The sequence below is a fragment of the Sebastes umbrosus genome, chromosome 22 (assembly GCF_015220745.1).
Source record: "Sebastes umbrosus isolate fSebUmb1 chromosome 22, fSebUmb1.pri, whole genome shotgun sequence".
In the NCBI taxonomy this organism is placed as follows: Eukaryota; Metazoa; Chordata; class Actinopteri; order Perciformes; family Sebastidae; genus Sebastes; species Sebastes umbrosus.
In genome coordinates this window covers 21,182,095-21,209,705 of record NC_051290.1, presented here as the reverse complement: position 1 = coordinate 21,209,705, position 27,611 = coordinate 21,182,095, and the positions used below count along the sequence as shown (strand labels likewise).

The 27,611-nt window shown below is 42.8% G+C and overlaps 2 protein-coding genes across 2 annotated transcripts in view; one reads left to right on the top strand and one right to left on the bottom strand.

Moving 5' to 3' along the window:
- mark2b (MAP/microtubule affinity-regulating kinase 2b) overlaps positions 1-9,697 on the top strand; it is a 58,175-nt gene extending 48,478 nt beyond the window's left edge. The window contains 6 exon segments of the mRNA XM_037759360.1: positions 1,664-1,690; positions 5,444-5,482; positions 6,173-6,257; positions 6,259-6,278; positions 7,715-7,991; positions 7,994-9,697. Coding sequence (XP_037615288.1) covers positions 1,664-1,690; positions 5,444-5,482; positions 6,173-6,257; positions 6,259-6,278; positions 7,715-7,991; positions 7,994-8,071 — 526 coding nt within the window. The 3' untranslated portion in view covers positions 8,072-9,697.
- A 3,761-nt stretch (positions 9,698-13,458) lies between these two features.
- rcor2 (REST corepressor 2) lies at positions 13,459-27,228 on the bottom strand. Its single transcript, XM_037757727.1, is given in 19 exon segments — positions 13,459-15,949; positions 15,952-16,063; positions 16,065-16,130; positions 17,759-17,920; positions 18,185-18,252; positions 20,126-20,183; positions 20,521-20,598; positions 21,870-22,082; positions 22,084-22,110; positions 22,332-22,401; positions 22,768-22,892; positions 22,989-23,153; positions 23,307-23,356; positions 23,698-23,783; positions 24,844-24,871; positions 24,874-24,894; positions 27,105-27,146; positions 27,149-27,203; positions 27,205-27,228. Coding segments are annotated over 19 exon segments (1,638 nt in total). The 3' UTR covers positions 13,459-15,761.
- Positions 27,229-27,611: the final 383 nt, after the last annotated feature.

Genomic DNA, 27,611 nt, shown 5'->3' with positions numbered 1-27,611 from the left:
CTGTGTCTCCTCTATAATTTGGTTTGGAGCAGTGGTGACTGGAGGAGTAATTTTGGTTTTGGTTGCACGTCTGGCTAGTTTTCGTCTACTGCAGGTTGCAGCACTAAAACTGCTCTCTGGGTACCTGGTTGTAATCAAAGCTGAAACTTGTTTTTATTTCGATTTTTTTTAAAATTGTGCTCTGGAAGTGGATTCCCTTTGTAGCTTTTTGAACTGTGCTTGGTAAATACAGTGAGGTGAAGACAGTAATTGTGGTTCTAAAAGTGGAAGGGAAGGAAAAACCTACCAACTCTTTGACTACAGTGTCTTGTGACAACTTGACTGCTATTTCTACTCACCAAGTCCATCTGTTTCTACTAGATTCATAGAAAAAAACGACTTGATCTAAATCATGTATGAAGGGTGATGAGGTCTGTGTGTGCAGCTGAGTCCGAATGGGAGAAAAGCAAAAGAGCGCAGATGAGACTAAAAAAAGGAGCAGCGAGGCTGCATGTTATAATCGGAGGCCGCCGTCAGAATGGAAGATATGGAGGAGAGGAAGTGACAGGAAGTGAGGGTTTAAAGGTGAACGAGACTGAAAGAGGAAGGGCCAAGTGAGCAGCGAAACGCTGAAAAGCTGCGAGCAGTTTGAAATGTGTGTGAGGAAGGGACTAAGAGAGAGCACACGCTTGTGTTTTTGATGATTTTTAGCTTGAACACAACAGAAATGTCGTGTGCCTGCATGCGTGGGTGTCGGTGTAGAACTGGTGTGTGTGTGAGTGTAAGAGGCGGAGGTACAGGCACGGCCACTCTCTAGGCCTCCCACTCAGAGATACTGTAGCTCCGTGGCGACAGTATCCATGGTTACACCGGAGATATCACTTTTCCCTCAACTATAAATACCGCTAGTGGGGACACCTTGACACACATGCATGCACACACACACACACACAACTTGGCGTGCTGGTAGGAAGTCGAGGCGGTGGAGACAGAGAGATTGTGTTGCATTTGTACAGTTTGACCACACACACACCTATATATACATGCACTAAAGCTATGTGTTTTATTAACATATCATATAACCTCACCGCTGCATTTTCCTGCTTGGTCTCCGGTGTACTTGCATGTGTGTGAGATTAAGTTCCTCAATGTGTGTTCAAGATTGCTTAACCTGTGCATTTTCATTTGAAATGTGTCTCTGTGTGTGTATAGGAGGTGGTTTTCTCTCTCCTTTTTTTTTTATTTTTATCACATCTGAACTTTTCACCTCACGAACACTTCTTTCCAGGATCACCCAGGACTGCTCTGTGTGTGGAGGGGGGGGGGGGGGACTGTGTTCAAACTGGGTCTCTTAATGGAATTTTCCCACAGAGCTCATTAAATCCCTCTGAGGTGTTTCTGGTGTGCGTTTTAAAAAAAATGTCTGTTCACACATTCACAGCAGTAATCTTGAAACACATTCCGGTTGAAAGTCGACGGCAGTTAACACTGATTTTTGTTGTTTATTTTTTTGGGGTTATGTAATGTTGTGCTTGCTGCTTCAATCCCAAAATGAGCCCGTTTGTCTTTGAAAGTTTGCTCCTCAGAGGGCAGCTTTGTCTTTTTACAGGAAAGTCATAAATCTATACGTTTTTATATATACGTTTGTTTCTCTTTCTTTCTTTATCCCTCTTTTGTTTTGTAGAAATCTGTCGTTCAGGTTTCCGAGAAGGTAGGCAACACCCCCAACGTTAAATATAACCCCTTTGATATATACACGTTTATTCTCTTCTTCATATATATTTTTACATATATATATATATTTCCTCCTCTTTTGGTGTTTTCGTGCAGCTTTCTGTTGAGATCTTCCTTTTGTGTCTTGAGCCTTATCTTTTCTCCTCCTTTTATTTTCTGTGGTTGGCCCCCTTTTTTTGAGCCTTCTGGTTTTTGCGTGCCGTGTTTTGGCCCATTTTTATTTATTTATTTATTTATCATTATTATTACTAACGTCCCCCTCACCCACCCAGCCACCCACTCACTTAACTCACTCACTCCATCATCATGCGGCACAATAACAACACTTCCTCTTCGTCACTCCATCGTCACTCCCACCCACCCACCTCCTCCTCATCCCTCCTTTTTCCATTTATTTACCAGGTAGAGTGTGTGTGTGAGCTCGTAGATCCCCCCGTAGCGTCCCAGATTTAGGTCGAGTCTTAATGGTGCAATAGATCAAACTACTCTCTTTCTACTCTTAACCCGCTCCCTTTCTTAGCTTCAGATGCAGCTTCTTTTGAGCTTAATGGAGATCATACTCTCCAAAATCGCAGAAACTGGCGAGGTAGCGGTGTAAAATGCCCTCCCTTTGAACAGCGTCCTATACTGATTTCCTCATGTCTGTAAGCATATGAGAGAGAAAAGTAGGCTCTGATTGCTTTTTAATGTTGCTAACCATTATCCCAGCTAACGCCACCCACCTCCACCAAACTACCACCCATCTCACCTCTCCGCTCTCATCGGTTCAGTCACTAGACTCAAATTAGAGAGTTGCGTTTCTGGTTTTTCGGTGCAACTCCCACAGGGGAAGTCATTTGTAATTATTAGTCGCTGGCTGTAGTTGTGGACGGAGGCAGAGAGGAGGAGGAGAAGGACCCGGGAGGGACGGGGCTGCAGTGTTTTCTCAGGCTGCACTCTTTTTCTGGAGGCTGCACTCTTCCTTTCTTTCATCGCTCTGTTCTCACTCTGGCACTGGCTCTCTAACAGCAGCAGCAACAGAACTGGATGGCTTTGACCTACTCTGGCCCACACACACACACACACACACACACACACACACACACACACACACACACACACACACACACACACACAGATGACACTTGATGCATACATTTGCACCCAAACATTTACATGAACACACACACATCTTGTCTCCATGTATATATTTGCACTCTGAGCAGATGCTCAACACATGGTGACACATCTTAACATTTCTACATGTACATGCTGAACACATTTCACAACCACATTTATCTCACACACACACTCGCTTTTTGAGTGTGTTGTCTGCTTTTTACCAGCAGGTAGAGCAATTTCCCCTTTAATCCGGACCATTGCTCCACCTGGTGGTCACAAGTTGTAACATTATTTTATTAGAACAGTGTAATGATGAACTACCTTTCAGTTTTCTATACAAGTAGCAAAGCCTTTGGCCTATTTAAGGAGTCATGAATCATTACATTTGAAATATGAGAGCTAGAAATAATAAATCTGCCTTAAAATATATATAAATATGGGGCAAATGTTTGAGTGTATGAATAGATTCTACTTCAATGTGTTTACACTCCATGTAGTGGACGGTAAAAGTTAAGGTTCAAGTAATCATCTTATCAGTCCTTTGTTTTCCCTTGATGTCCCCTCCTCTGGGAGCCATTCTGCATCCCTTCATATTTAGCTTAATCATACAGAGCATGCAAAATGGCACAACGTGCTTAATTTGACATTGTTTACCTCTATTATTTAAGAAATCCTTGTGTACATTTTTTCCACTTGTCATTTCCCATGTGCTACATTTTAACCATATTTCTGTTGCAGAAGGTGTGATATATATTTTATTTTTTTTAATGGGGCAAAAAAAAGATGTCTTTTCCCATAACAAAATGAATTTAAGACCATAAACTGTTGAATTTGTCATGATGTCATGATGTTTGTGTCACTTTCCTTCCATTGTCTGCATGTGTTTAGCTTTGTCTGCTTTTCTCCGTTAAGTTTGTTTGTTTATGTTTTCAGTCTTTTGCTGGTATGAGAGAGAATATGTGTGTGTGTGTGTGTGTGTGTGTGTGTGTGTGTGTGTGTGTGTTACATATGTGTATTGTAGGAGTTTTAACAGCTCTGTGTAGGTCCAATGTTACTAATACAGGTTTCAATGCAGTGCTGGATCATTAACGAACCGAACCTCCTTAGCAGTACGACTCGCCCTCACCGTGCTGACCGTTCGTTCCAAACCATTCCATCCTGGTCCAAAACGTTCCATCTCACATTTTGTTCGCAACATGCCATTTTTGTAGGAACCCATTCCATTCCATGCCATTCCACTCTGTTCTAAACGTTCCATATTCCATTTTGTTCCCAACATTTGGTTTTGTAGGAATCCATTCCAAGCCATTCCACATTTTTGATCTAGATTTTGTCCAAATGTTCCATTTAGTTCCATTTCTATTCTGGTCTTTACCCGTTCCAACTTAGCCTAGTTATAACGCTAGTGTATTTTTATGAATCACTAAAATAAAACAAGTTGCACACACTACTTCTACCTAGAGATTAGTTGATGCTAAATATTTATACTTATTACCTAATAGGTGTAGCTGTTGCAAAGCTTGCTATATATTGATATTTAAATTACTTTTCCCAAATAATAACACAATATACACCTCAAATTATAAAACATTATGCTGATACTAGTGGTTAGGTTAGGTTAGGTTAGGTTAGGTTAGGTTAGGTTAGCATAATCAGATACTCCCTTCTCACTGGATTACAAACAGCATTCTTCTATATTAACTCTAGGACCCGTATTTCTCCATATACACATATATATACTGTATATATATATACACCTAGATTTCAAACAATTGGTAGTTATATTTAAAGAGGACCTATCATGCTTTGGGCCTTTCTCTTTCCTTTAGTGTGTTATATAGTTTTTTGTGCTTGTAAAATGTCTGTAAAGTTACAAAGCTCAAAGTCCCACCTTTTCTTCTGTAACGTAGTGATGTCACAAAGTAACACATTTGTATAATACCTCCCTAGTCGGCTAGTTTGGCACGCCCTGAAACAAAGCTAGTTAGAGCAGAGCTGGAGCAGAGTATGAAGAGTTTGGTTTGGTCGACCAATCACAACAGAGTGGGCCAGCTGACAATAAGAGCAGACTGGAGCTCAAACAGAGCGTTTCAGACAGAGGGGTGAAAAGAGGGTCTGCAGCACAGCTACTATGAGAAAATACAAGCACTTTTTTGAACATTAAAACATGTAAACCATGTTCTCGTAGAAACCCAAAATACAAGTATGCACCTGAAAAATTAGCATGATAAGTCCTCTTTAAAATATTGAAACTAGTAGTTACTAAGAACTGAGGGAAGGACTTTACACATAAACAACTCAATCCCATTTCTTGCCTCATCTTTTCATCCACTCCGAACACTCATGACGTCTCCTCATTGAGGAGCCGGTTACTCAGAGTGGACTGGCGTTGGGATCTGGCATTGTGGGGCTGCGGAGCATCAGGTGGCCTCTGGTTTTTAAATTTGAACCGTCGGAGTGGAAATGAGATATTTGGCGTGGACGCTCGGTCGTGGTTGGATTGGAACATTCAGGCAGGCATGGCGAGCAAGCGCAACCGTGTCAACCGGCTGATTTTACTATCTGTGTTAAGAGTCCAGTTGTTGCCCTAGCCCCTCAAAAAGACTAAACTTGTGTTGATTTTCTCGAGGAGTCCGTATGAGGGAGAGGGTCGGGATGAGGGGAGCAGGTGAGATACAGAGCAGCCCGAAAACAAAAACCCCAAAACCCCCCAGACTCCCAAAACCGCGCTGCCAATCAGTAGACTGGAGCCAGTCACTAGATGATCTCTGAGCTTGTTTGTGAATGGCTGGGAGAGGGAAGGGGGGCGGGGGAGCTGGGATGTAATTGGTTGGTGATGGTGATAACGGCTTTGACCAATCAGGGGACGGGAGATTAGCTTGTGAATGGTAGCATCCCAGAGAGTGAGAGTGGCGGTCGGTGGAGGTTGACCTGCATGTGCGTGTGACGGGAAATCAGAAATCAAGTACCCAAATGTGTGTTTGTGTGCAATCAGACTCAAATTCACCACCTCACACACACACACACATATATACTTTTAGTTACCTGAGAGATTGTGTTACACACAAACACACACAGGGGTACTTACAGAAATTTTGCTTTTGTCTTCATTTCCACGACCTCATCATCTCCCTCTTCCTCTCAATCATCCCTCCTCCTCCTCCTCCTCCTCCTTCTCCTCCTCACCTCCTTTTTTTTGTCTAAATGTTTCTCTCAATTCTCACTACTTTTCTTCTTTTCTCTCTTTGCTTATTTGCTTCCTCATCTCTTCCTCTCCTCCTCCTCTCTTTATCTGCCCTTTTTCTTTCTGTCTCCTCCACCTGTCTCCTTCTCTTCCACCCTCCCATCCATCACCCAGGTCTATGCTGAGCAGCACAGTGGACAAGTCGGAGAAGACGTCTGGCGGTGTCCTCTCCTCTTCTACCAACAACGATGAGAACAACTTCCTCACCAGGATCTGGTAAACACTGGTACGTGTTGGCTTTTATTATCATGTTCTGATGTTGTCAACAGTAGGAGAAGTGGAACAGTCACTGCTAGGATTTTCGGTAGCTCTCTAATAATGATGTCTTCTCCACCTTACGTCATGACAACAGATTTCCCCAATGTTCCACTTCAAAAAGCAATCCTCTTGTCATGTTGCTGCTTGTGGTTTCTTTTGCAACAGAGATTAGGCTCTCTAGTGTCCCCCAACTTTATGGAAGTGCAATACTAAATAACTGGAATACTCTTTTCAGCCTCGTTTCCACTGCAGGAACTTTCCCACCAAACTAAGAACCATTTTGAGGAACTCGTTGCGTTTGGACCACAGGGACCAGGGTCTAAATTAAGTTCGGGGGACATTTTATGGGGCCTCTTTAGCCCCAAAAGGCCCTGGTTGGGGGCGGGGGGGGAGTACTTTCTGAAAGCACCGGAACGTTCAGGGTGGTGTTTGCAGGGATGACCGTCGCTGATTGGTGAAACACACACACAGCGCCGCTGCTTCAACGGCTTCAACTCGTGTACCGCTTCATTCTTAAACAAGGAAGTACTGTAGTATCCATTTAGGACCATTTTAGGACGAGGGGAGAGCATTTCTCTCTGCTGTGTGCTTCCGACTCATAAAAAAAAAAGACAGTGGGGAAAAAAGAGAGAGAGATCGCGAGGACGAGTGGTACCTTTAGTAGAGGGAGACAGTGCGTCGGTGCTGTGAATGAGAGAGCCTCATCCCGTGTCATGTTGATTTTTCATAAGTTAGCGGACTAATTTGCCTAATCTACATGGGTCTTTAGACCGCGGTGGAAACGCCCAGAAAACGTGGGCTGAAGGAACCTTTTAGTTCCTTGAAAAGTAGTTCCAGGGACTAAAAGTTCCCGGTGGAAACCCGGCTCTTAATCGAAGAATAACTGAAAGATGCATCGATGGTTAAAATGCTCATTAGTTGCAGTTTAAGCTGAGAGAGACTTCCACCTTTCCACAACATCTTTGTCAGTTCCAGTTGTTTTCTGTCATTGCAGCATTGAACATCAACTGTCCTGAAAACACTTTTCAATTGTTATTCAGACTATTGTGTTAATGGGTTTCTATATCAGAGAATATAGCAGTCATTTTCTGTCCGTCTCGTTTTTTCATTTGCTCTCCGTTTCTCCACTCTGGTCTCATTCTTCTTGTTTCTCTACACACTTGTTCATGTTTTTCAGTCCTTGCTCCCTTTTCTCCTTTACTTTCCTCTCCTGTCTCTGTCCTCCTCACGTCCTCTCAGAACTCTTGGCCCCTCAGATCTGTTCACTTTTGTCCATTCTGTGCCGTCCCCGTCTTTTATCATCCCTTATTTCTCATGCAACCGTCTCTTATCACTTGTTCCTCCCGCTCGTCTCTTTATTCCTCTCACCTCTCTTTTGTCTCCTCCCCCCCCCTCCCCCACAGGTGGCACCGGCACCCCTCCGGCCATCGGCGGCCAGAAGGAGTCGGCCAAGCCGCGCTCGCTCCGCTTCACCTGGTCCATGAAGACCACGTCGTCCATGGAGCCCATGGAGATGATGCGTGAGATCCGCAAGGTGCTCGACTCCAACAGCTGCGAGTACGAGCTGCGCGAGCGCTACATGCTGCTGTGCGTGTCGGGCAACCCGGCGCGCGACGACTTCGTCCAGTGGGAGATGGAGGTCTGCAAGCTGCCGCGACTCTCCCTCAACGCGCGTAGCGCTTCAAGAGGATCTCGGGCACGTCCATCGCCTTCAAGAACATTGCCTCAAAGATTGCCAACGAGCTCAAACTGTGAGTGCGGAGGAGCAGCAGCAGCGAGGAAGAGATGAGATAAAGGGGTGAGTTGGAAGGTGGAGGTGGGAGGGCGACGGGGTGGTGATAGCGAGGGATGCTGGTGGGGCACCGTGGAGGTAAGCTAAAGGGGGGATCACTTTAAAAAACTAACTCGATTGTTATCTGGACACAGGTCTGAAGTCGGGCTATTGGTCTCTTGAGTACTAGAAGCATCTCTTTTTCTAGGAGTTTTGTTCCCAACGTTCACTGAGGCCCTGCCATTAGAAACTCCCGAGTTTGATTTCCCTCTGAGTTGTGAAGTACTTATAGACCGAGGTCTTCTCTCTTCCCCTGCTGGGTTTGTTTTTTTCTTTTCGTCACGTTCTACTTTAGACGTTCCACTCTTCTGCATGTCCGATCTGCTCTCTCTGTTTTTAGTAGTCACACTTTTGATCACTTTGACCACTCCTGTCACTTCTTCATGCTATTTATTCAGTTGTTTTGTTTCTTTTCTGCACGGTTCTGCTGCCGGGTCTTCTTGTGGGTAGGAGGGAAACCGGGTAATAAAATAAATGAGGGGTTGGATGGAGGACAACGAGAGAGAAGTGGAGAATCGCTGAAAAAGAACCTTTCTCTTGAATCCTCTAACGAGTGGTGATGATCGACAGAAAGTTCAGAGCCTTATTTTGCTGGAAAACTCAAAAGGTAGTTTTGATCGAATTTGTTCTGATTCTCCTCCAAAACGGACTCCAACTGAGCCAGGACTTTGGTTGCTAAAACCCACGGTCTCTCTCACACACACACACAAACACACACAACACTACATATGGACATTGGATGGAAGAACTGTTGCTGTTGGTTAAAGGACCCTCTCCACTCTCACTCTCCACCTGCACACCCAAACCTCACCTCCCACCCCAAAATGAACTTTAAAAAAATCCACCTGATCCATCCTTCCTCCACCTCCCTCCTCCCCTCACACCACACACACACACACTCACACACACACTCTAACTTCAAAAACTGAACTCAGCACAAACACATCCATCTTTTTTTTCGCCTCTTCACTCCCTTTTTTTTTTTCTTCCTCATTTTTAATTTTCTCTCACGCCATCAAGTCCGAGGAGTCCAGTTAGACTTGATGACGTCATCGATAGTGCGCGGGCTTCAACCTGGCTTCAAGCCCGGTACTTTATTATTATTATTTTTTTTCTTCTTTTATGGCTTTTTAAAAAGAGTGTGCACTGGAAAAGAGGGGCATACGGGAAGTGGGGGAGGGAACGGACAGTTGGTGGACGGGGTTGTCGAGGATTTTATGTTGCCTTTCTCTTGTAGAATTTAAATTTGGGGTTTGTTTTTTTGTTGTCAGCACATAAATGCTTGAATGATTTATTTTTAACTCCACCTTATTTTTTAATATGTTTGGTATCACATCGGTTGGCATCACGCCTTCATATCCAGAATGTCAACCCTGAACCGACGCGTTTCTTGTCCCATGTTTCTTCCCCCCACCCCGCCACACACCCACACACCACCCATCCGCTCTCTGCTACACGTGTTCCCAAAGAGCAACAAGGTGTCTTTGGTAACCGACAGTATGTGTGTGTGTGAGTGTATTATAAAAGATCACTGGAGAAAAAAAAAAAAAGAAGAAACGACGACAACGAATGGTGAATTATTTTCTTCTTCTACTTTTGATTGATTAATACTATTTTTGTGTCGTTGGAAACTTTGGGTTTGTACAGATTTGGATTTTTGGGGTCGGGGAGGCGGGGGGGGTGTGAAGGGTCACGTTCGGATCACGTCGGATCACGTGGATCATATCATGCTGCCTTTTCGGTGTAGTGCACCCTTTTAACACACAGCTCATACGTGTATCGGATTAAACACAACCCCCCTTCCCAAGTGAAGACAGCAGTCCTCGGTGTATTTTAAACATGTTGATGATGATGATGATGATGATGATGATGATGACGACGACGACTACTGCTCGTTCATTTTTCTAGCCATTATTTTTTTTGTTCATCTGTCTGTTCTTTTAAATGCCTTATCGCGTCCAGAATGGCTTGAAGCAGAGAGAGAAAGACTTTCTACGCCAAAACGTTCTCATATCAGAGCACCTGTTCACGTTCGAAAAAACCAGAAGGAGTCACTCCCTCTCACGTTGCGTTGATGCTCCAGTTTATGGAAGCAGAAGAAAACACACACTCACACGGGGGGGTGTAGAGAAGGAGACGACGACGGGTCCCGTCACCTGGTTGTACCCTAACTTTTTATTTCTTCTTTCTCTCACGATGACACACTGTTGTTTTTTATTATTCCTTTCAGTTTTAATACGTCAGATTTTTCTTTTAAAAGTTGATCATTGTATAAGAGTGCTGGGTATTGGATTCTAATTATTATCTGGCTGTTGCTGTATATTATCTCTTTCAGGGTTGATTTTATTTTACATTATTTTTTCGTTTCTACATGCTGTAATTTACATTGATTTTAAATGTGTTTTGAGCAAACTGTAACTGTAGTGGTGGGTTTGGGGATGGGAGGGTGTGATCAACTCTGAAAAATGTATTATTTTGTTTGTTTTTTTGGTGCAAAGACAAAATGATGAAAATTACAATGGTAGTAATAAAAACAATGATATAATGATAGTCTGCCTCTGAAATCCATCATGCAAAAAGCAGGATCAATGTGTTAAGTCAGAGAAGCGTTGTGCCCTTCCAGGAACCGCGAGGCTCATTTTAGTAGCTGAAGCTCTCGGTCATATCGCATGACTCATCCTCAACAGTTTAATGCAGTTGTTGATGTTCAAATACCTGTTTTTCTGAGCACTTAAAGCACTTCTTGGGGTAAAATGAAATATGAAAGCAGTCCTGAAGCTTAACAGAGAATCAGTATGTTGCTTCATGGACACTCAGCAGGTCAGTGAACCACAGTTTCTGTTTCCAACACCTCCGTATGGGCTCATGCATGTGAACATATATACTGTTAAATATTGTGTTTTTAAATGTCATTCCACTCTTCATTGTACTACAGCTCTAATCCGTAAAGACAAATGAAAACAAACATGTTAACAGTTGAAACAGCCTTCAGAAAAAACGTGTAATTGCGTTTAACTATTTTGAAACTATTTGGTGCCATCAACCAGCTTTCAGGTTGTCTTTCTCAGGTTGTATAAATGACAGTTTGAGATTCTGCATGAAGATGAAGATGAAAACATGCTGCCTGGTTCAAATTCCTCTGTGTTTGTGGGACACTAGCGGTGATGCTCTACATTAGCAGAACGGGGCGTTACAGACTAACTGTTTCTGTGCAGGGTGTTAGTAAGGCTGAGTGGAAATGGACTGTCTGGATCACTTTCAGGTGTGCAAGAATATTGCTTGAGGATCAACGGATGGTTGCACCAATTCCATTATACATGTAAGTATATCTTTTTTAATATATTTTAGACTTATTTTAGGCCCCAATTCCAAATCACCTCCCTATGACCCTCTAGGTGTAAGATGTTAAGTGTTTTAAGAGCCATCCTAAACAATGTAGAGGGGAGTGGACGTGGGTAATAAAACCCTCCAACAGAGAGCCTGAATCAGTGTTGACCTTATGACGACGTGCAACGCTGTTTAGTGTTCTCCCTCATTGAACACGCTCCAATGTCAGTTTCCGTGTGACTACCGGTACAAAACATTAGCTGTAAACTGCTCAACTAAGATTTAATTTAATTCTACTTTATGTCACACAGGACGTTATCAACTTAGAGTTAATAGATTGTATTTAGGATCAAATATAGCCTTGTCTAGTCTAGAAAACAGTAGACTCATTTGATTGTAAAGTGTTGTATATTTATACATATACAGTATTTTACAACATGTATTTATTATTTTTTACTCCTATCAGCAGCTATAACACATCATTTATTATATCTTCAACTGTGCAATACTGACTTAACAGTGCAATAATTTAGTGCAATAATTCAACTGTGCAATAATCTGGTTTACTCCGGCATTAACACTGCATTTATTTATACAGTACATTTTTCTTTTCTCAAAGTTGTTTTTATTGGTATTCTGTACAAAATCCCAATAAATAATTATATAAACAAATCATACCCCCCCAATCCCATAACAATATTACTGCACCATTAAATAAGCAGTTAATTTCATAAACAATTACATTTATACATGTAATGAATTAAATCAGATAGCAACATAAATGAAACGTTATACCAAACAAAAAAATAAATAAGTACATTTAAACTAATATTTATTTGTACTATTCTTGCATTTTTTACACACTTTAGAGATAAATCCTATTTTTCAGCATTATTATTTGCACTATTTTCTTATGATTTCTCTGTTTATATATATTTATATTCTAGATCGGAGCAAAACATTACTCAATTTCCCCCCGGGGATCAATAAAGTATTTCTGATTCTGATTATTATTTATATATTTCCTTGGCCGGAGAGAGGAAGTTCATCCCGAATGGCCGCTGTATTTTATAACCTACACATTTTAAAGAAGGGAGCTTCATGAGCTGTGAGTGGACTACAAACAGAGTTCACTCCACCACGGAGTGGGAGGTGTAAGGACCGGATTGGAGTTGGGCCGTAGTGTCACATTTCTGACAGCATACCCCTGTGTAGGATCATTGTAATAGATATACAGCGTATAGGCAATGTGACTGTCTGATTGGTCAACTGAACTAAAACTCCTCGGACTCCAGCTCCGCTCTAACTAGCTTTGTTTGAGGGCGTGCCAAACTAAGGGCTAGGCAGGTATTATGCAAATGTACAGGCAGTTAAGGAGCCGTGTTTCTGTATGGGAGAGGAACTCCATTTGGCGTCGACAAGACCCGCCTTGATTTTACTTGATAAGTCATGCAAATTAACTAACACATTTGCAAGTCATCTAATTAACAAAATGGTGATGTTTAGGGGCCCACGTTGCCCGCTTTGTTATGTTAAAACACCGCAGACAGGTCTGACGGGGGCCTTTATGTGGGGGTTACCTCTAGTATGCTCTATTGGTTTGGTCTATTTCCTGATAGATTGGGTAGAAAACATGTTTCCTCTATTAGAGATGTCGTTGATGGTGCAACCAGACTCTGAGTGGTACAACACTGGTCCCCTCTATCCTGCAGCATCGTTTTTACAGCTGCCAACATCTGTGATAACGACTGACGTGAACAGAGGCATTTCAATCATGACTGGTGTGAAATGATTGGATCCCAAGAACAGGTAAAGCCCAACACAGAGCCGGTGTGTCCCCAGCCCTGCTCAGGAATGTGGGAGCTTGCAGGTGGCCCCAACCTGTTAGGAGTCAACAGATGGTGTTTGGACAAGACTTGGCATCTGATAACAGATGATGAAGCTCAAAAATAACAGTGTTGTTGTGGGGAAAAAAACGCTTTAATGCTGTACTATTTGGTCATTTCTTTATTCTAGAAAAAGAAAACATTTCTCAAACACAAAACAGTTCAGTTTCCACAATGTAAACAACTTCTCACATACAGTACACACAAGCAGTTTTGGAGGAAGGGACAATTGTAAGAAAACAAGTCCAAGCAACGAGCCACGTTAAAGCCACACATAGTGATGGGCCGCTTTGATTCCTGCTCAGTGCCGCGTTAAAACTCAACGCTGAAGGCCTGAATTAGTGGAGAAGCACTGAACACGGTTTAAAGAAAGGTTTATACACACGTGTGATCCCAGATCTGCTTGAAAAGGCAGTGATACACAGGCAACTAGTCTATGAGGAGGGGAAAGATCCAGCATGGGGCTGTCTGGCAGATCAAAATAATCACAATAGAACCACAGCAGAATATCATTCAGTCATTTGTTCATTGAGGTTGCCTGATAATCACCACAAGCCCTGAACACAAGCAGTGATTTAAAGGAACATTTCAGAGGCAGACAACTGTACTGTGACAGGACAGAGAAGCCCGACAGCTGGCCGACATTACAGCAGAAACTTCTTTCAGTTATACTTTCACCTCACATCTTCTTCTGTTCATGAACAGGACTTTAAACTAGGAGAGAGAAAGCAGCCTTTAACTGGACTCAGAGGGCTTTTAGAGAGTCTTCATCACATCAACACGTCTAACAAAATACTGAACTGAATCACCTCGACTAACCTGAGCTAGTTTCGGTTGTCCTACAGAAACATTAAATTAATAGTTTGACATTTTGGTCAATACACTTCTTCACTTTCTCGCCAAGATATAATTACCACTCATGTTCTTGTACGGAGTTGCGGTATCAATCTTCTCGTCTACCGCTCAGCAAGAAAGCCAATACGTCTGTTTCCCAAATGATTCCTTTAACACACTTTTCCTGTGTCTTAACATGTAGGAAGCTAGGAAACATCTTCTTATATGTGCAACAGCTAATTGGAGACATGGGATGGTCTGAGGGACGGTGAGCTTTTTAAAGCAATAGCAGACTTTGGCAGAACATTTTATTTTTCAGTGTTACGGTTATCTGTCGGAGGTCAAGGAAAGGTCAGGCGTCCCCTTCACTTTGTAGAGCTACTACTACACATATTTTCCACAGAGGCTAATGTTCAGCTGCTCTCCACAGCGGCCAGTGTTAGCGGTTGACTACTGAAAATCTTCCTCCAAAGTAATGGGCAGTAAGCAGTGGACAGTTGAGAAACAAGCAAATGTCTTCTGGAAATGTGAGACAAAGTCCAGTCACGTGTTTAACTTATTCTCCTTAGTGCTCAGTCAATAATCATCATAAGAATAATAAAGAATGCACTATCTAAACTACTTACAATTACTAACTGACTGCCTAAGGCTCACTTTTAAAGTCTAGTCAAAAAAAGGGGAAAACATCACTCCAGGTTAATACTAGTAATACATGGCTAGGAGAGAAGAGGGAGACCACATCTCTCGCTCTTCTTTCCATTTCAAACCAACAGCTTCAGCTTTTAAAAGCTGTAGCATTAAACTCATAGCGACAGCTTCGAGTGCCAAAGCTCGGTTTTCTTTGCAAAAGTACCCTTTTTCACTCCTCGATGAGGGTCCGAGTGTTAAAGCAAAGCTCAACAGGAAAAGGCCTGTTTCTTCACATCGTTTCTGAATCACTCAGTAATCTGCGTGACCTCTCAGGAGGAGCAGGTTCCACTCCCTGGATCAATTGATACCTGCCCAGTGGAACCTACAGTATAGATATATAGATATATATATATATAGTGTGTCTGTGTGTTCAATCACACTCCTCCGCAATCCAGATGTTCAGCAGTTGCCATGGAAACGAGCAGGTGGGTTTCGCTCTCTGCGGTCATGACTTTCTTCAACAACTTGACGATCCAGTGTCTCTTTTTGTGTTGTTTAGGGAGGGGTGTGCAGGTAGTGGTCTTATCAGTTCTAGCTTGTTTGTAGTGTGTGTGTGTGTGTGTGTGTTTATGCTAGAGAACGATGGTCTGGAGGTAGGTGTTTGTCAGTACAGTAAAGGGGCTTCTAAGTGGACCCTATGGGGGGGTCCTTCCACTCTTCCTGCATTGTCAGAGCTGTGATGTCACCTTAAGGACCTGAGCGTGTTATCGTGTGGTCATGTGATGTGTAATGGTCCCCTGGAACAACGGCTAGGAGTGATGGAGTTACAGGGTGAAGGAATTTTCTCTGGAGAGAAGAGAAAGTGTGTCTGCATGCTAATTTGTGTGTTTCTATTCCTATTGTTGTATATATGTAGGTGTGTGTGTGTGTGTGTGTATCAATGCGAGTTGGGCTGCTCCACTTTGAGCCCGACCAGCGACGGTGGCATCTGCCCTGCGGCGGCGGCGGCGGCGGAGGAGGAGGAGGAGGAGCTGGGAGGCGAAGCCCTGAGGCTGGAGCTCCCGCTGGAGGAGGACGAGGTGGTCACGGCGGGCCGGATGAGCGGAGGCGGAGGGTTGGTGTGGGCGCTCGGTTCTGGAGCGGGCGCGTCTGCAGGGGAGGGGGCTGGCGGAGGAGGCTCGGGGGAGCCGAGGGAGGCGCCGGGCGCAGGAGCGGAGGAGGCTGGGAGAGGGAGGAGGGGGGTCTGGGTGGAGGAGGGAGGAGAGGAGCCGCCGCCGGCGTCCGAGGGGGAGTCCTCCATTTTGACCTGATGGGGAGATAGGAGGCAGAGGTGAGGAGGAGGAGGGCAAACAGAGGAGACAACAACAGGAGATGAAGTCAGATAAGGAGAAAGACAAAGAAGAGGGAGGAGGTGGAGAGGAAAGAGAGGGGAAAGTGAATAAAGACAGATGTTTGCTCTTTAATGAAGACCAGACACATTCATCTTAGGACACAGGAGAGAACTTAATATTACAACCACCTGCTCCTTCTGCTCAATCTACTCTGATAGGTTCATTTCACCCATCAAATCCACTTCAGTCACCAACAAGTACTCTAGGCTCTGAGGAAGCCGACACATGGATCGTGGGATTCAACATTAAGTTGATGGTCCCGTTAATGACGCAAACTTTATATCTTGCAACTTTTTCTCCTCCGTTTATTCCTCAGGGTCGATGCTGCCTTGGATTTTGGACATGCTGTATTGTATGGCAAGGATGTAAGCACTAAGGACACTCAATCAAATCAGGCACTAAAAGCAGCCATTTGGTGTAGTTCTCCAAGTTGCACGACTCTTTTTTCAGTAAACCAGGCTGTAGTTTTTACTCTTCATGTTTTTATAAGGTCTAATTAAAGGTGTTGTAGAAACAAATCACTGGCACTCACAGATAAAGGGTCTTTCTTAGTTTATTCTGGCAAAATAAACATGTTTTCAGCTATAAGCCATCATCAACTTTTGTTTGCCCAGAATAAACTAAGAAAGACTCTTTATCTGTGAGTGCCAGTGATTTGTTTCTTCTGTTCTTACTACTACCTGGCACCTGATAATACTGTTCAAGATTTGGAGACGAGCTCACTGCTACTTTGTACTTTGTCTAAATAGAGGGGTTATTGACAACATTGATAACATTCAGCCACTAAATGTCCCTTTCTCCCTCCCCCGTTCCACTGTATTCACTTCACAACAAGTCGTTGCCAGTTCGTTGCACAACCTGCAGATTTTATGGTTGACTGGTGTGAGACTGAGACAGTCATGTCAGGTGACGAATCTTTTGTGGTCGAGTGATGAAGTCATTTTGCAACATGTAGCTACAGGTCTACATTAGCTGTGTGTGTGTGTGTGCGACACCGTTTTTTTCCGCACTAACTTACAGCTTGATCGCTGACGACACAGAGATACCACCTGATACCTGCGTTGTTATACTATTGGCTCACCTTGTTAGAAGCGGGAACTGAACGCCAGATATCTTCCACAGAGATAAACAAAACATTCATTATTGGACCCGCCAACATTTTTTTAAATGATTAATTCACTTTTAGGAAAAGCCATACTTTTATTCGGCACCTTTCTAAAAGCTCTATAGATGTATATATTTTTAAATTATTTGTCTACATAAAAATGTTATCAATAACACCTTTAAGGTTTACAAGAAAAATATGAATGACTATAAGTAGAACTTAAACCAGATGACCAGAGAGCCAGTCAGGTTTCACCATTCTGTGAAGGACATTGATTGATGAATGATGAGCTTAGAGAGTTAGAGGAGAAGGTCAACATCATCTTCTGGTTTACTGTTTCATTCTGACTGACTTGTTCAGACAACTTCGTTGATTATCTGAACTAGGAATAACTTGAGGTGTTCTTTATATAGTGTGTATCTCCTGTTCACGGCTCACCTCGTCCTCCTCTGCAGCTCCATCTGCGGCGGCTGTCATCTCCTCGGCGCTCCTCCTGGGGTCTCTCTGGTCTCGGCTGGTGGCCACCTGCTCGGCCGCCCACTCCCTCAGCACCTCGTCCAGGTTGAAGCGGCGCCGGTAGCTCACGAAGAACGAGCTCACCTGAACGGGCGGAGACGGAGAAGAAATGAAGGATGGCAGAAAGTTGTGCTGCGTTCAAGGACGCGGAGGCGGAGATTGGAGGTCAGTAGACAAATGAAAGGAGGGATAATGGAGATTATAGTTATCCTATAAAGAAAAATGCTCATCTAGACGGAGGGATGAGGGAGAAATTGGAGAGATGAAAAGCTGATAGGCAGCTCACAGAGAGTAAACTGCCGGGTGGATGGAGGGTCAGACTGAGGTCAGAGTAAGATTGATGCTCACCTGAGCTGGTGTCTTGGTCCCGATCACCTCAGCGATGGCTGCAAAGTCTTTACCATAGCGACGGATTGCTGCAAAGAAGAAAAACATCAGGTTAATGTTACGTCTTTGCATCACTCTCAACCAATTCATTGCATCAAAAGACTACAAAACAGTCTGCTTTCCTTCTCTCTGTCAGAGGAATGCAGCCGTGTGTGCGAGGAGAGACAGGATGAGTGAATGTAGTGTGAACGGGCTTGTTGATGCGTGTTTTCTGTTAACCTTCATCTGAGGTCAGCCGGCTGAGTGCACCTGCTCTTTTCCAGGCCTGTCCTGCTTCACCCTCATATCATAGACACACATTCAGGTCTTTTCAGCTTTTCTCCTCTTCCACATGCATTACACAGCTGCAGCTGATGGGAGGTTAAACGCTTTGCTCAAAGGCACACTGACAGCAGCTGCTGCAACAAAATGCATCTAATTCATTCAGAACTTGACACAATTTATGCGGTTGGGTGCCGTGGCATGCAGAGCTCTGTGTCCGTTAACAACAAACAATAAATAACCTCATCAGCCATGAATCCTCCTCTAGTGAATAACCCTCACTGAATGTCCCTCTGTAAGACAACTGTCTCTTTAATCGACTAAGTGCCGTGGACACTGATTTGGAACAGTAGCTGCTTTACTTCTGCCGTAACTTTAATTCACTTAAATCACAGCTGGAATCTGAATCTCAGTAGCTCCTATTTATCACCGCTGCATCAAATTATAAATGGCAGTACAATAGGAAGACATCCATTTTTTTGAAAAATGGAAATAAACACATCATGGCTGTAGATGGAGTGTCAGATGGTAAAATTAAGAAAAATAAATGAAATATTTCCAACACAAAACAGGCCTTTCTGTCTAGTGTTAGTGGCTATCTATTGCACATTAATTTATGCTGCATTGTGGAATAATATGAGTCCACTACATAGGGTACAATAACTTAGACAATACAACAAATGGCGATTACACTATACAGTGAATTCGTGAACAATTATGGACACAGCCTGTGTGTTTTTTTAGGACTAAGCACCACTGCAGTAATACAACTCAACCTAAGCAGAGGGGTGACTTAAAAATTAGGACTGTCAGTCGAATAAAATATTGAATTGCAATTTAATCGATTTTATCTGTTCAAAATGTACCTTAAAGGAAGACTTGTCAAGTATTTAATACTCGTATCTACATGGGAGTGGACAAATATGCTGTTTAATGAAATGTATGTATATATTTATTATTGGAAATCAATTAACAACACTAAACAATGACAGATATTGTCCAGAAACCCTCACAGGTACTGCATTTAGCATAAAAAATATACTTAAATCATAACATGGCAAACTGCAGCCCAACAGGCAACAACAGCTGTCAGTGTTGTCAGTGTGCTGACTTGACTATGACTTGCCCCAAACTGCATGTGATTATCATAAAGTGGGCATATCTGTAAAGCAGAGTCTCGTGGGTACCCACAAAACCCATTTACATTCACATATCTGGAGGTCAGAGGTCAAGGAACCCCTTTGAAAATGGCAATGCCAGTTTTTCCTCGCCAAAATTTAGTGCAAGTTTGGAGCGTTATTTAGCCTCCTTCGTGACAAGCTAGTATGACATGGTTGGTACCGATGGACTCCTTAGAGTTTCTAATTTCATATGATATCATGTATAATCATATCTAGCTTTAAAACTGAGCCCACTACAACCTAAAGTTGCGTTAATGCATTAAAGTAATTAGTGGATTTAAAACAAATTTGCGTTTAAAGCGTTATTATCGCATGTGTCAGTGCCGTGCTTCTACAGTACTGACACATGCAGTTTCTGTGTGTGGAAAATATGAATATGAATATGGTAGGAAGTGGAGCGCCGGAAACACAAAGTGACTCCGTAAGAGGGGAGGAAGACGATGCTGCAGCCTTTACTCACCCTGCACAGCCAGGAGCTGCTCCTCTGTGGTCCAACGGGAGTTCATCTTAGGGACAGGCTGAGAGAGAGGAAGGGGAGAGATTAGAGTAGGGAAGGAGGTAAGAAAGAAGAGGAGAGGAGAGAAGGGGGTGAAAATGACAGCAAGAGAGAAAAGAGCAGATTAAAACTAATCTCAGTCCCACAACGGGTGAAATAATATCTGGAGGGAGATGGGGAAGGGCCAGAGTGAATACATGAGAGAGGAGAGGGACAAACTGAAGACAGATCAGAGATGAGGACAAGTGAATACGGTTAGAAAACAAAAATCAAAGAGGGGATGTATGAAGGATGTAAAGGAGGGACGGTATGGAAAGGAATGAGTGGAAAAAAGAAAGCTGTACAAAAAAAAGACTTACCTCAGCAGGTTTGAAAGTGTCAACACCTTCATTTAAGCTCTGTTTCAAACAACTGTTGTTCTGTTTAATAGACTGGACCTGAGAGGAAATGTGTAGGGAGAAAGAGAAGGGGACAGCGTAGGAAGTTGATGGTTAGTTGCACTGATACACAAAGAAGCTTCTGTTACTTTAAACATCCAGTTGTGGTGTTAAATTGTCAACAGTAATACTATACGGTCATGTTTTCTTGGAGCAATTCTTAATTTTCTTGTCGGAACCTGCTTGTAAAATGTAACAGTAAAAAACAAGCAGCCCCTCACTGAGACTGAATTCATTATTTTTGTCTCATAAAAAGGTGACAATTTATTAATATATTGTTGCACCATAAAGCTCTGGAGGAAGGTGTTAAATTTTCACCTTTACTGGCAGATACATGGTTATAGACACATTAGAATCCTATCGGTGTCCCTTGACACTTCTCTCAGATCCTCAATTTATTATCTCCACCTGGAGATTATGTATTCTGTCGTGGGTGTGTGTGTGCACTTCTGTGTCTGTCTGTCTGTCCACAGGTAATCCCGCATACTAATGGGCCCATCAGCCTGATATGTTTTGTGCTCATGTAGGACTGTATGCTCGACAAGGACCTCTCGTGGTTGCAGTGATTCACACTTTTTGAAAACATATTTGATTGACTCTCTTTTATACCGTTATTGACTGCTGACTCCTCACTTCTCTTAACCGGCCGGTAGGAGTCACAAGTGATCAACAACTGCTTCAGGTTGGACTATTGTTTCCGCTAGGGATTACGAATTATTCCTCTCTTGATTTGCACGCCTACGTAACACACTTTCATGTATGTATGTAAAAACTATCGCTTAGCAAATGACAAACTGAACCCAAGCTCTGACTACAACGGAGCGCGTCTTCTTATGTCAATAGGAGGAGAGCTGGGTAGCTGTTAGCAGCCGGTGTGCAGCAGATTCCTGTGGTGGGTTTGGCTAAGAAAGCTAACAGCTAATGGGCTAATACAGCAAACAATGCTAAAAGCTACAGAACTAAACAATCAGCAGTTTCTGTTCAGAGGAAGCGTTAAACAGTCACATGAACACAGTGAACTGCAGTGTAGTTGCACGGAGCCGGTGCAGACAGCTGCATAGATTAAATGAGAGTGTATCTGTTGCATGAGACGTGAGTGAAAACGTGTCTGATTCGGTATGCTTGCGATATAGTTGGGCAATTTTGGTTTGTATTCATTCAATCTACTGAGTGCACTTATCTAGTTTTCAGTGCATTTACATCTTCAGTTCAAATGACATAAGATGCAACATAAGGTTAGATTAAAAATACTCATACATGATGGTACATACCTGTCTCTTGAGTGACACCAACTGGGTGTCCAGCTGTCTTGCAGTTACCACCCCGGGAGTCGTGGAGGCTGACACCTGCATGATGTCTCCCTGCTCCAGGTACATGCCCTTGGGTGGCCTGCGGCGGGCTCGGAGCGGGTGGTGGCGGTACTGAGCCCCGATATTCTCTTTCTTCACCGGCCCAGGGCGACTGGGGGTCGCCTTGTCAGAGTTTAGCGTTGTTGGGGTTCTGTTTCACTGCCTGTGTGGACGGAGAAATCAGGGTCAGAATGAAGCCTTTTTTACAAGAAACAGCAGCAGTTCATTTATGTATAATAAATGAAATTGAAATTGAAGAATGGAGAAGGCATCGATTTGGGCTGGGCTTATCTCTTCAGGCAAGTCATGACTAAGAAACACAAATAATAGTTTACATAAGCACACACACTCAACACATGCACTATTAAGTTTCATACTGCTCACCTCTTTCTTGGCGTCAATCTCAAAGTCACTGTCACTACCAGGGTCTCCTGCTTCCTCAACGTCATCATTACTACAAGAAGAAAAACAAGGAATCAAACACACCCATGGTTTAGCATTGTTCCCTACCAATGTCTAAATTCTGATTTCTGATTTCATCAAAAATATTTCTAAAATGCTCGAGAATGTCAACTGAAAATGACAAGAAATAATATCAAAGTATCTCATTCATATTCTCGTTTCCCAGGATGACATGCTCATCGAGTGTCATTTAACTACGAAGCTTTGTAAATGTCACTTCTCAGCGGAGTTTTTGAAACCTTATTGTTTCCTTCCTGCTCAGTCCTTCCTCCAATATTCATTCTCCCCTCCGTCCGTCCCTCCCTCCATCCGTCTTGCTCCCTTCAGGGGATCATTAAGGTTTCATGGTATCTCATACCTGTCTTCTTTCTCTCGCTTGCTGATCAGCCTCCTAGCCTGTCGGTCCATGACGGAGGTCCTGGTCCTGGTCTTCTTCCAGCTGTAGTAGTACTTCACCAGGCTGGAGATCAGCTTGTCTGGAAGCTACACACAAACACGAGAATCCAACAATTTTGTTTTAAATATTGAAAATGTTTTTTTTGACAATTGCACTGTGTGTTTATTCCCCCAGTCTCTCACCATCTGCTGGATGCGGTGGAAGCTCTTGCCGTGGAAGCTGAAGGCCTGCTCAAACAACACTTTATCCTCCACTGTCCACTCGTCTGGGAAGGGGGTGAAGTTGGCCAGGTCGGCAAGTGAGCGCTCCACGTCGTGTTTGTGCCATAATAGCATCCCCAGAGCCTGAGCGAGCAGATAGGACGAAGACGGGGTCAGGCAAGCAGGGACAGTGGCGAGTCAGAAGAACGAGACACAAACGAGCAGTGAAAAGAGAAAGATATTTTATCTTGTGTTTTTTTTCTGATGCATTTTGATAAGTGAAAATGATGCCGTACCTGCCTCCATGTTGTATCCATGTTTCTCTTTAGCCATCAGGATGTACTCGTCCACTGGGATAAGAAGAGAGAAAAAAAGGATTAAAAAGAGAGGAAGCATCAGTAATAGAAAGACATGAGGAGATATAGTGCAAGAAAAAGAGGATGGAAAAAAGAAACCACAATAGTATGGTGGACGGAGAAGGATGGAGAAAGTAGAGAAAAGAGAAGAACAAGAAATGAATGAAAGAAATTAAGACAAAGAGGGCAAGAGGAGAGAGAGAGTAAAGTTTTAATTGTGATTCTCTAGTCAGCATATAGCCATTAAACTGAAGGTCACATTGTTAAGCTTGCACCAGTGAATGTAAGGTGACATAGGTAGGAGTGTGTGTTAAGTGTGTGTGTATGTAGCTTACACATTGCATCAGAAAGCTGAGGGTTGGGACACCAGACCAACATGCTCCTCTGGTCCTTCTCATTGTAGCGGGTTGGACTGTCTGGTAATGAAAACAAACAAGGACAATTTGTGATTGTTTATAACACAAACTAAACACATTCAGCATTTAAATCCATATATTATTTGAGGTTATACATATTTGAATCCTTCCAAATCTTCCAATCTCTCTCTCTCTCTCTCTTTCCCTGATTATCTACTCAAACTTCATATTTATTTTTACTTTCTCTCCTTTGCATGTTTTCTCCTGTCTAGGCTCCATCTTCCTTCCCTCTTCATTAGCCAGAAAAACGAGGAGGAGACGGTGGCCACATCGGCCGTTTTGGGAATTCAACACCTGTGTTCTGCCAAAATCCAGACGCTATACGTGAGTTCTTCTCCCCTCATCTGGTGGTTGTGAGACAACTTCATCTATGGTGATTTTTTCCCCCAATGTTCAGCGACTTCACATCTACTACCAGGTAAGGTTCAAAACTTGTACATCTTTTCTTTCCTCATGAAATTGTATTCAAACAAAAGAACAACAGGCTGACAAATTAGCTTTATTCTGTTTCAGTATCGTACTGTTTGATGCCCATTTGCTGAAGCAGATATGATAAATAAAATAAGGGGTTTGGAATATTGCAGAGCTAACCCTTTTATTATTAAACTTAAAGACTTGACACCCAGCTCAAAGAAACCTTTCAATGCACGGTCTCATAATACTAATTATCTAACATATTTTCTAACTTTTAAGACTTAAAGCTTTACTTTTATATGATTAATTATGCCACAGATACTGTGTCAATAGAAAGCTGTTGTGGAAGAAGCATCATGGCTGTGTTAAACATCACTATTTTTGCATTCCCCGTTGCTGAACAAGGACAACCTCTGCAACACGTGCGAGTGTTTCTAAATATTTTCTCTCTCCAGGTCTGGTCATCTGACCTTCATTTTCTCTCATCATTCTGCATCCCCTCCTTCCTCCATTTCAACATCCTTCACATTCTTCCTCACCTCTATGTCTCTTCTCAGCCCTGATTTCCTCCCTCTCTCTATTCATCTTCACTTTTTAACTCATCTCATCGTCTCCCTCTCTCTCGTGCATTTCCTCTCTTATCTTACCTGGTTGAACTCTGGTATCTGGGCCTGGTAGTTCCTCCCACTCTGATCATACTGTCTGTAGAGAGAGAGAGAGAGATACACACACAATATGAGTTTCTGTTTCCCAGAAAGAAAAGTGAGATGTAAAGATAGAAGAGGATGGGGGACAAGTATTCCCGTAGATTCCCAGAAGTTTCACAGCTGGATAGGACAGACTGGATCATAATAAGAGACAGAAGGAGAGTCATCTACAGCATGACAGAGTAAATAACTGAGAATGATAATCATCTTCTATGCTCTGCCCTCTAACAGGCTTCACTATTGGTTTATCCTATCAATGCTCTACCTCCGCAATAGCAATGACCGTTAGAGGGCAGAGCACGTACTCTTAGAAGTGGAGTTACATCCAAGTAACTTGACAAAATACTGTATTAGCTTGATCATTATCCAAAAGGGATGCCCCTGATCACATTTTCTTGGCCCTGATCCTGATCTGGGTTCATTAATATTGTGCATTTGTTGTTTATTTTACCAAAATGTTGATTAAATATCTGACACGTTGAAATATTAGCTGCAGCCGACTTAATCTGAACCAATTGAGTCCTTTTGGTTTGTGAGAAAAACATCTATTTCCAAATATGCCAAAGACACAAATCAATATACTCCGGCAAAAAGCCTCTAACAAGTCTTAATGTTTTTTTTTTGTGAAACCGAGGACAAAGAGTTCTCCAAAACAGAGCTCTGGCTTTGAAAAGTACAGTAAAATTTAATAACAGGAATGCTGTTTTACACTTAATTATATATTGTGGGATCAGGTTAGTGGAGTTTAAGCGCTGCCCATCAAAACATCATAACTTGATTGTGACTGATTGTAAAAAGTGATGAATGATGTGCTGTTCTGATTCATTACTGCTGACCGAACATATGATGTGATCAATCGATTAATCATGAGCAAAGCTGAATCAGGCATATCCTGATACATCTCATCTCGCTATTAATGTAGTTGCAAGATGATGGTTTAAAGAATCGCCTAAATCATTAAATACATTGCCTTTGCTGTGTAAAGTAGCGCCATTTCTCATTTTCCCTGACGCTTCATAAGCCTTATATCTTTATTTCAGGCGAGGTGGGGCACCTCCACTATAAAACACTGGGAAACCCTGAGGATATGTAATTAGTTTGCAAGAGTGCAAACAATCCTCATGTTGTCAGCCTGTGAGAAACACACGGGGAGACTGCTTTTAATCAACTAGTGAAATTATAGTGGTTCTAATGGTTTTAAAAGACTAGAAAATGCTGACTGTTTCAGTCTTCACTTATTCCATTTACTCTATTGTTCTAAACATTTGGGTTTCTGAACAACCAGGACACCAGAAAGTTTTAATCACAGTATATTACTTGTCTCTTTTTACAAGAGAACAATTCAAATTCAACAGAAATAGCTTAATATCTTAAGGCATGATATTTTTAGCGTGATAACATTTTCAGCATGTTCAGCACCTAGTGACAGATATACTGACAGACACAGATGGGGGGGAAAAGAGAGGAGAGTACGACAGCGGATGGCAGACATTAAGTAATTAGCGCTGTGGTAAAGAGAGTAGAAGGCGAGGAGAGAAGAGAGACTGTGAGCGAGGCAGGGAAGCAGACCAGGAGGAGGAAGAGACAGATTACTGTTTCCTCAGGGAGAGAGGACAGGAAGGGAGGAGACGGGGATGATAGAAACGGGAGGAGATGGTTAAGAAATGGGTGGAGACGGGAAGACTGGATGGAAGGAAAGAAGGGGCATGAAAGGAGGAGGAAAAGGAAAGATGGAGGTGACTGGAAGACTGAAAAGGGATGGAGGAGGCGAGGATGAAAGTGGGAGTTGCAATGTCAGTGATGTTGGCTTTTGATGCACCTACATTAACAGGGGAAGTTAAGTGCCTTTTGAACGTTCCCTAACCATCCCAGTTAAACTGTTTGATCTAATCTATGTGACTAGTGAGATTAAAAAAATGAAAGATCAACAGCAAGTCAGTGGGTGAAGGAGAGAACGGAGGAAGGAAAGATGTATGTGGGCAGAGGATAAGAAAGATGGAAGAGTGTGGGACGGGGGTGGAGGAGAGAAGGAGGGGAGGACAGAGGAGAGCAGTGTGCAGGGACTGAAGAAGCGATGCAATGAATGCAACCGGAACAGCTGGCATATCTGTACAATGGAAATGTGTCTCTACTGTAAGTACACTTTACACATGCAGACATCAAGTAACTAAATCACAGTGAAATCAGTAGATTGTGTGTGTCTACCATGAGCATGCTCTTCATCGCTGCTCTCCTCTTCAGAGTGTGTTGGCTGTTGCCGTTGGTTACGGTCTTGGCTCTGCTCCTGGACAGGACCCCGGCCCCCCGAGCGCTCCATCACTGAGGGCATGGCTGCAACAAACAACAACACAAGACCGTAAATATATAATTTCACTCCTTACACGCCACCGTTCATCAACAGAATACCTTTTCTGTCTTAATTTATGATTCAATCTCCCATAAAACTCTCACTTAAGTCTTTTTTCATTCGTTTGCCTTCACTTGAAACTCTATAAAACCTAATTCACTCTTGTAAAGTAGAACGGCACCTTATGTTGCTACCTTGGAAGCAATCCCATTATTTTCCCTTGAGCTGAGTTTATTTTCCAAACACTCTTCTACTGTATGAGAACTCATTCACACTCAACAACTCTCAGTTATCTCTCCCTGACCCGAACTATCATGCAACGGCTAGAAATTGGTCACCTGGGAACCACACGAATGTGCGAGCTC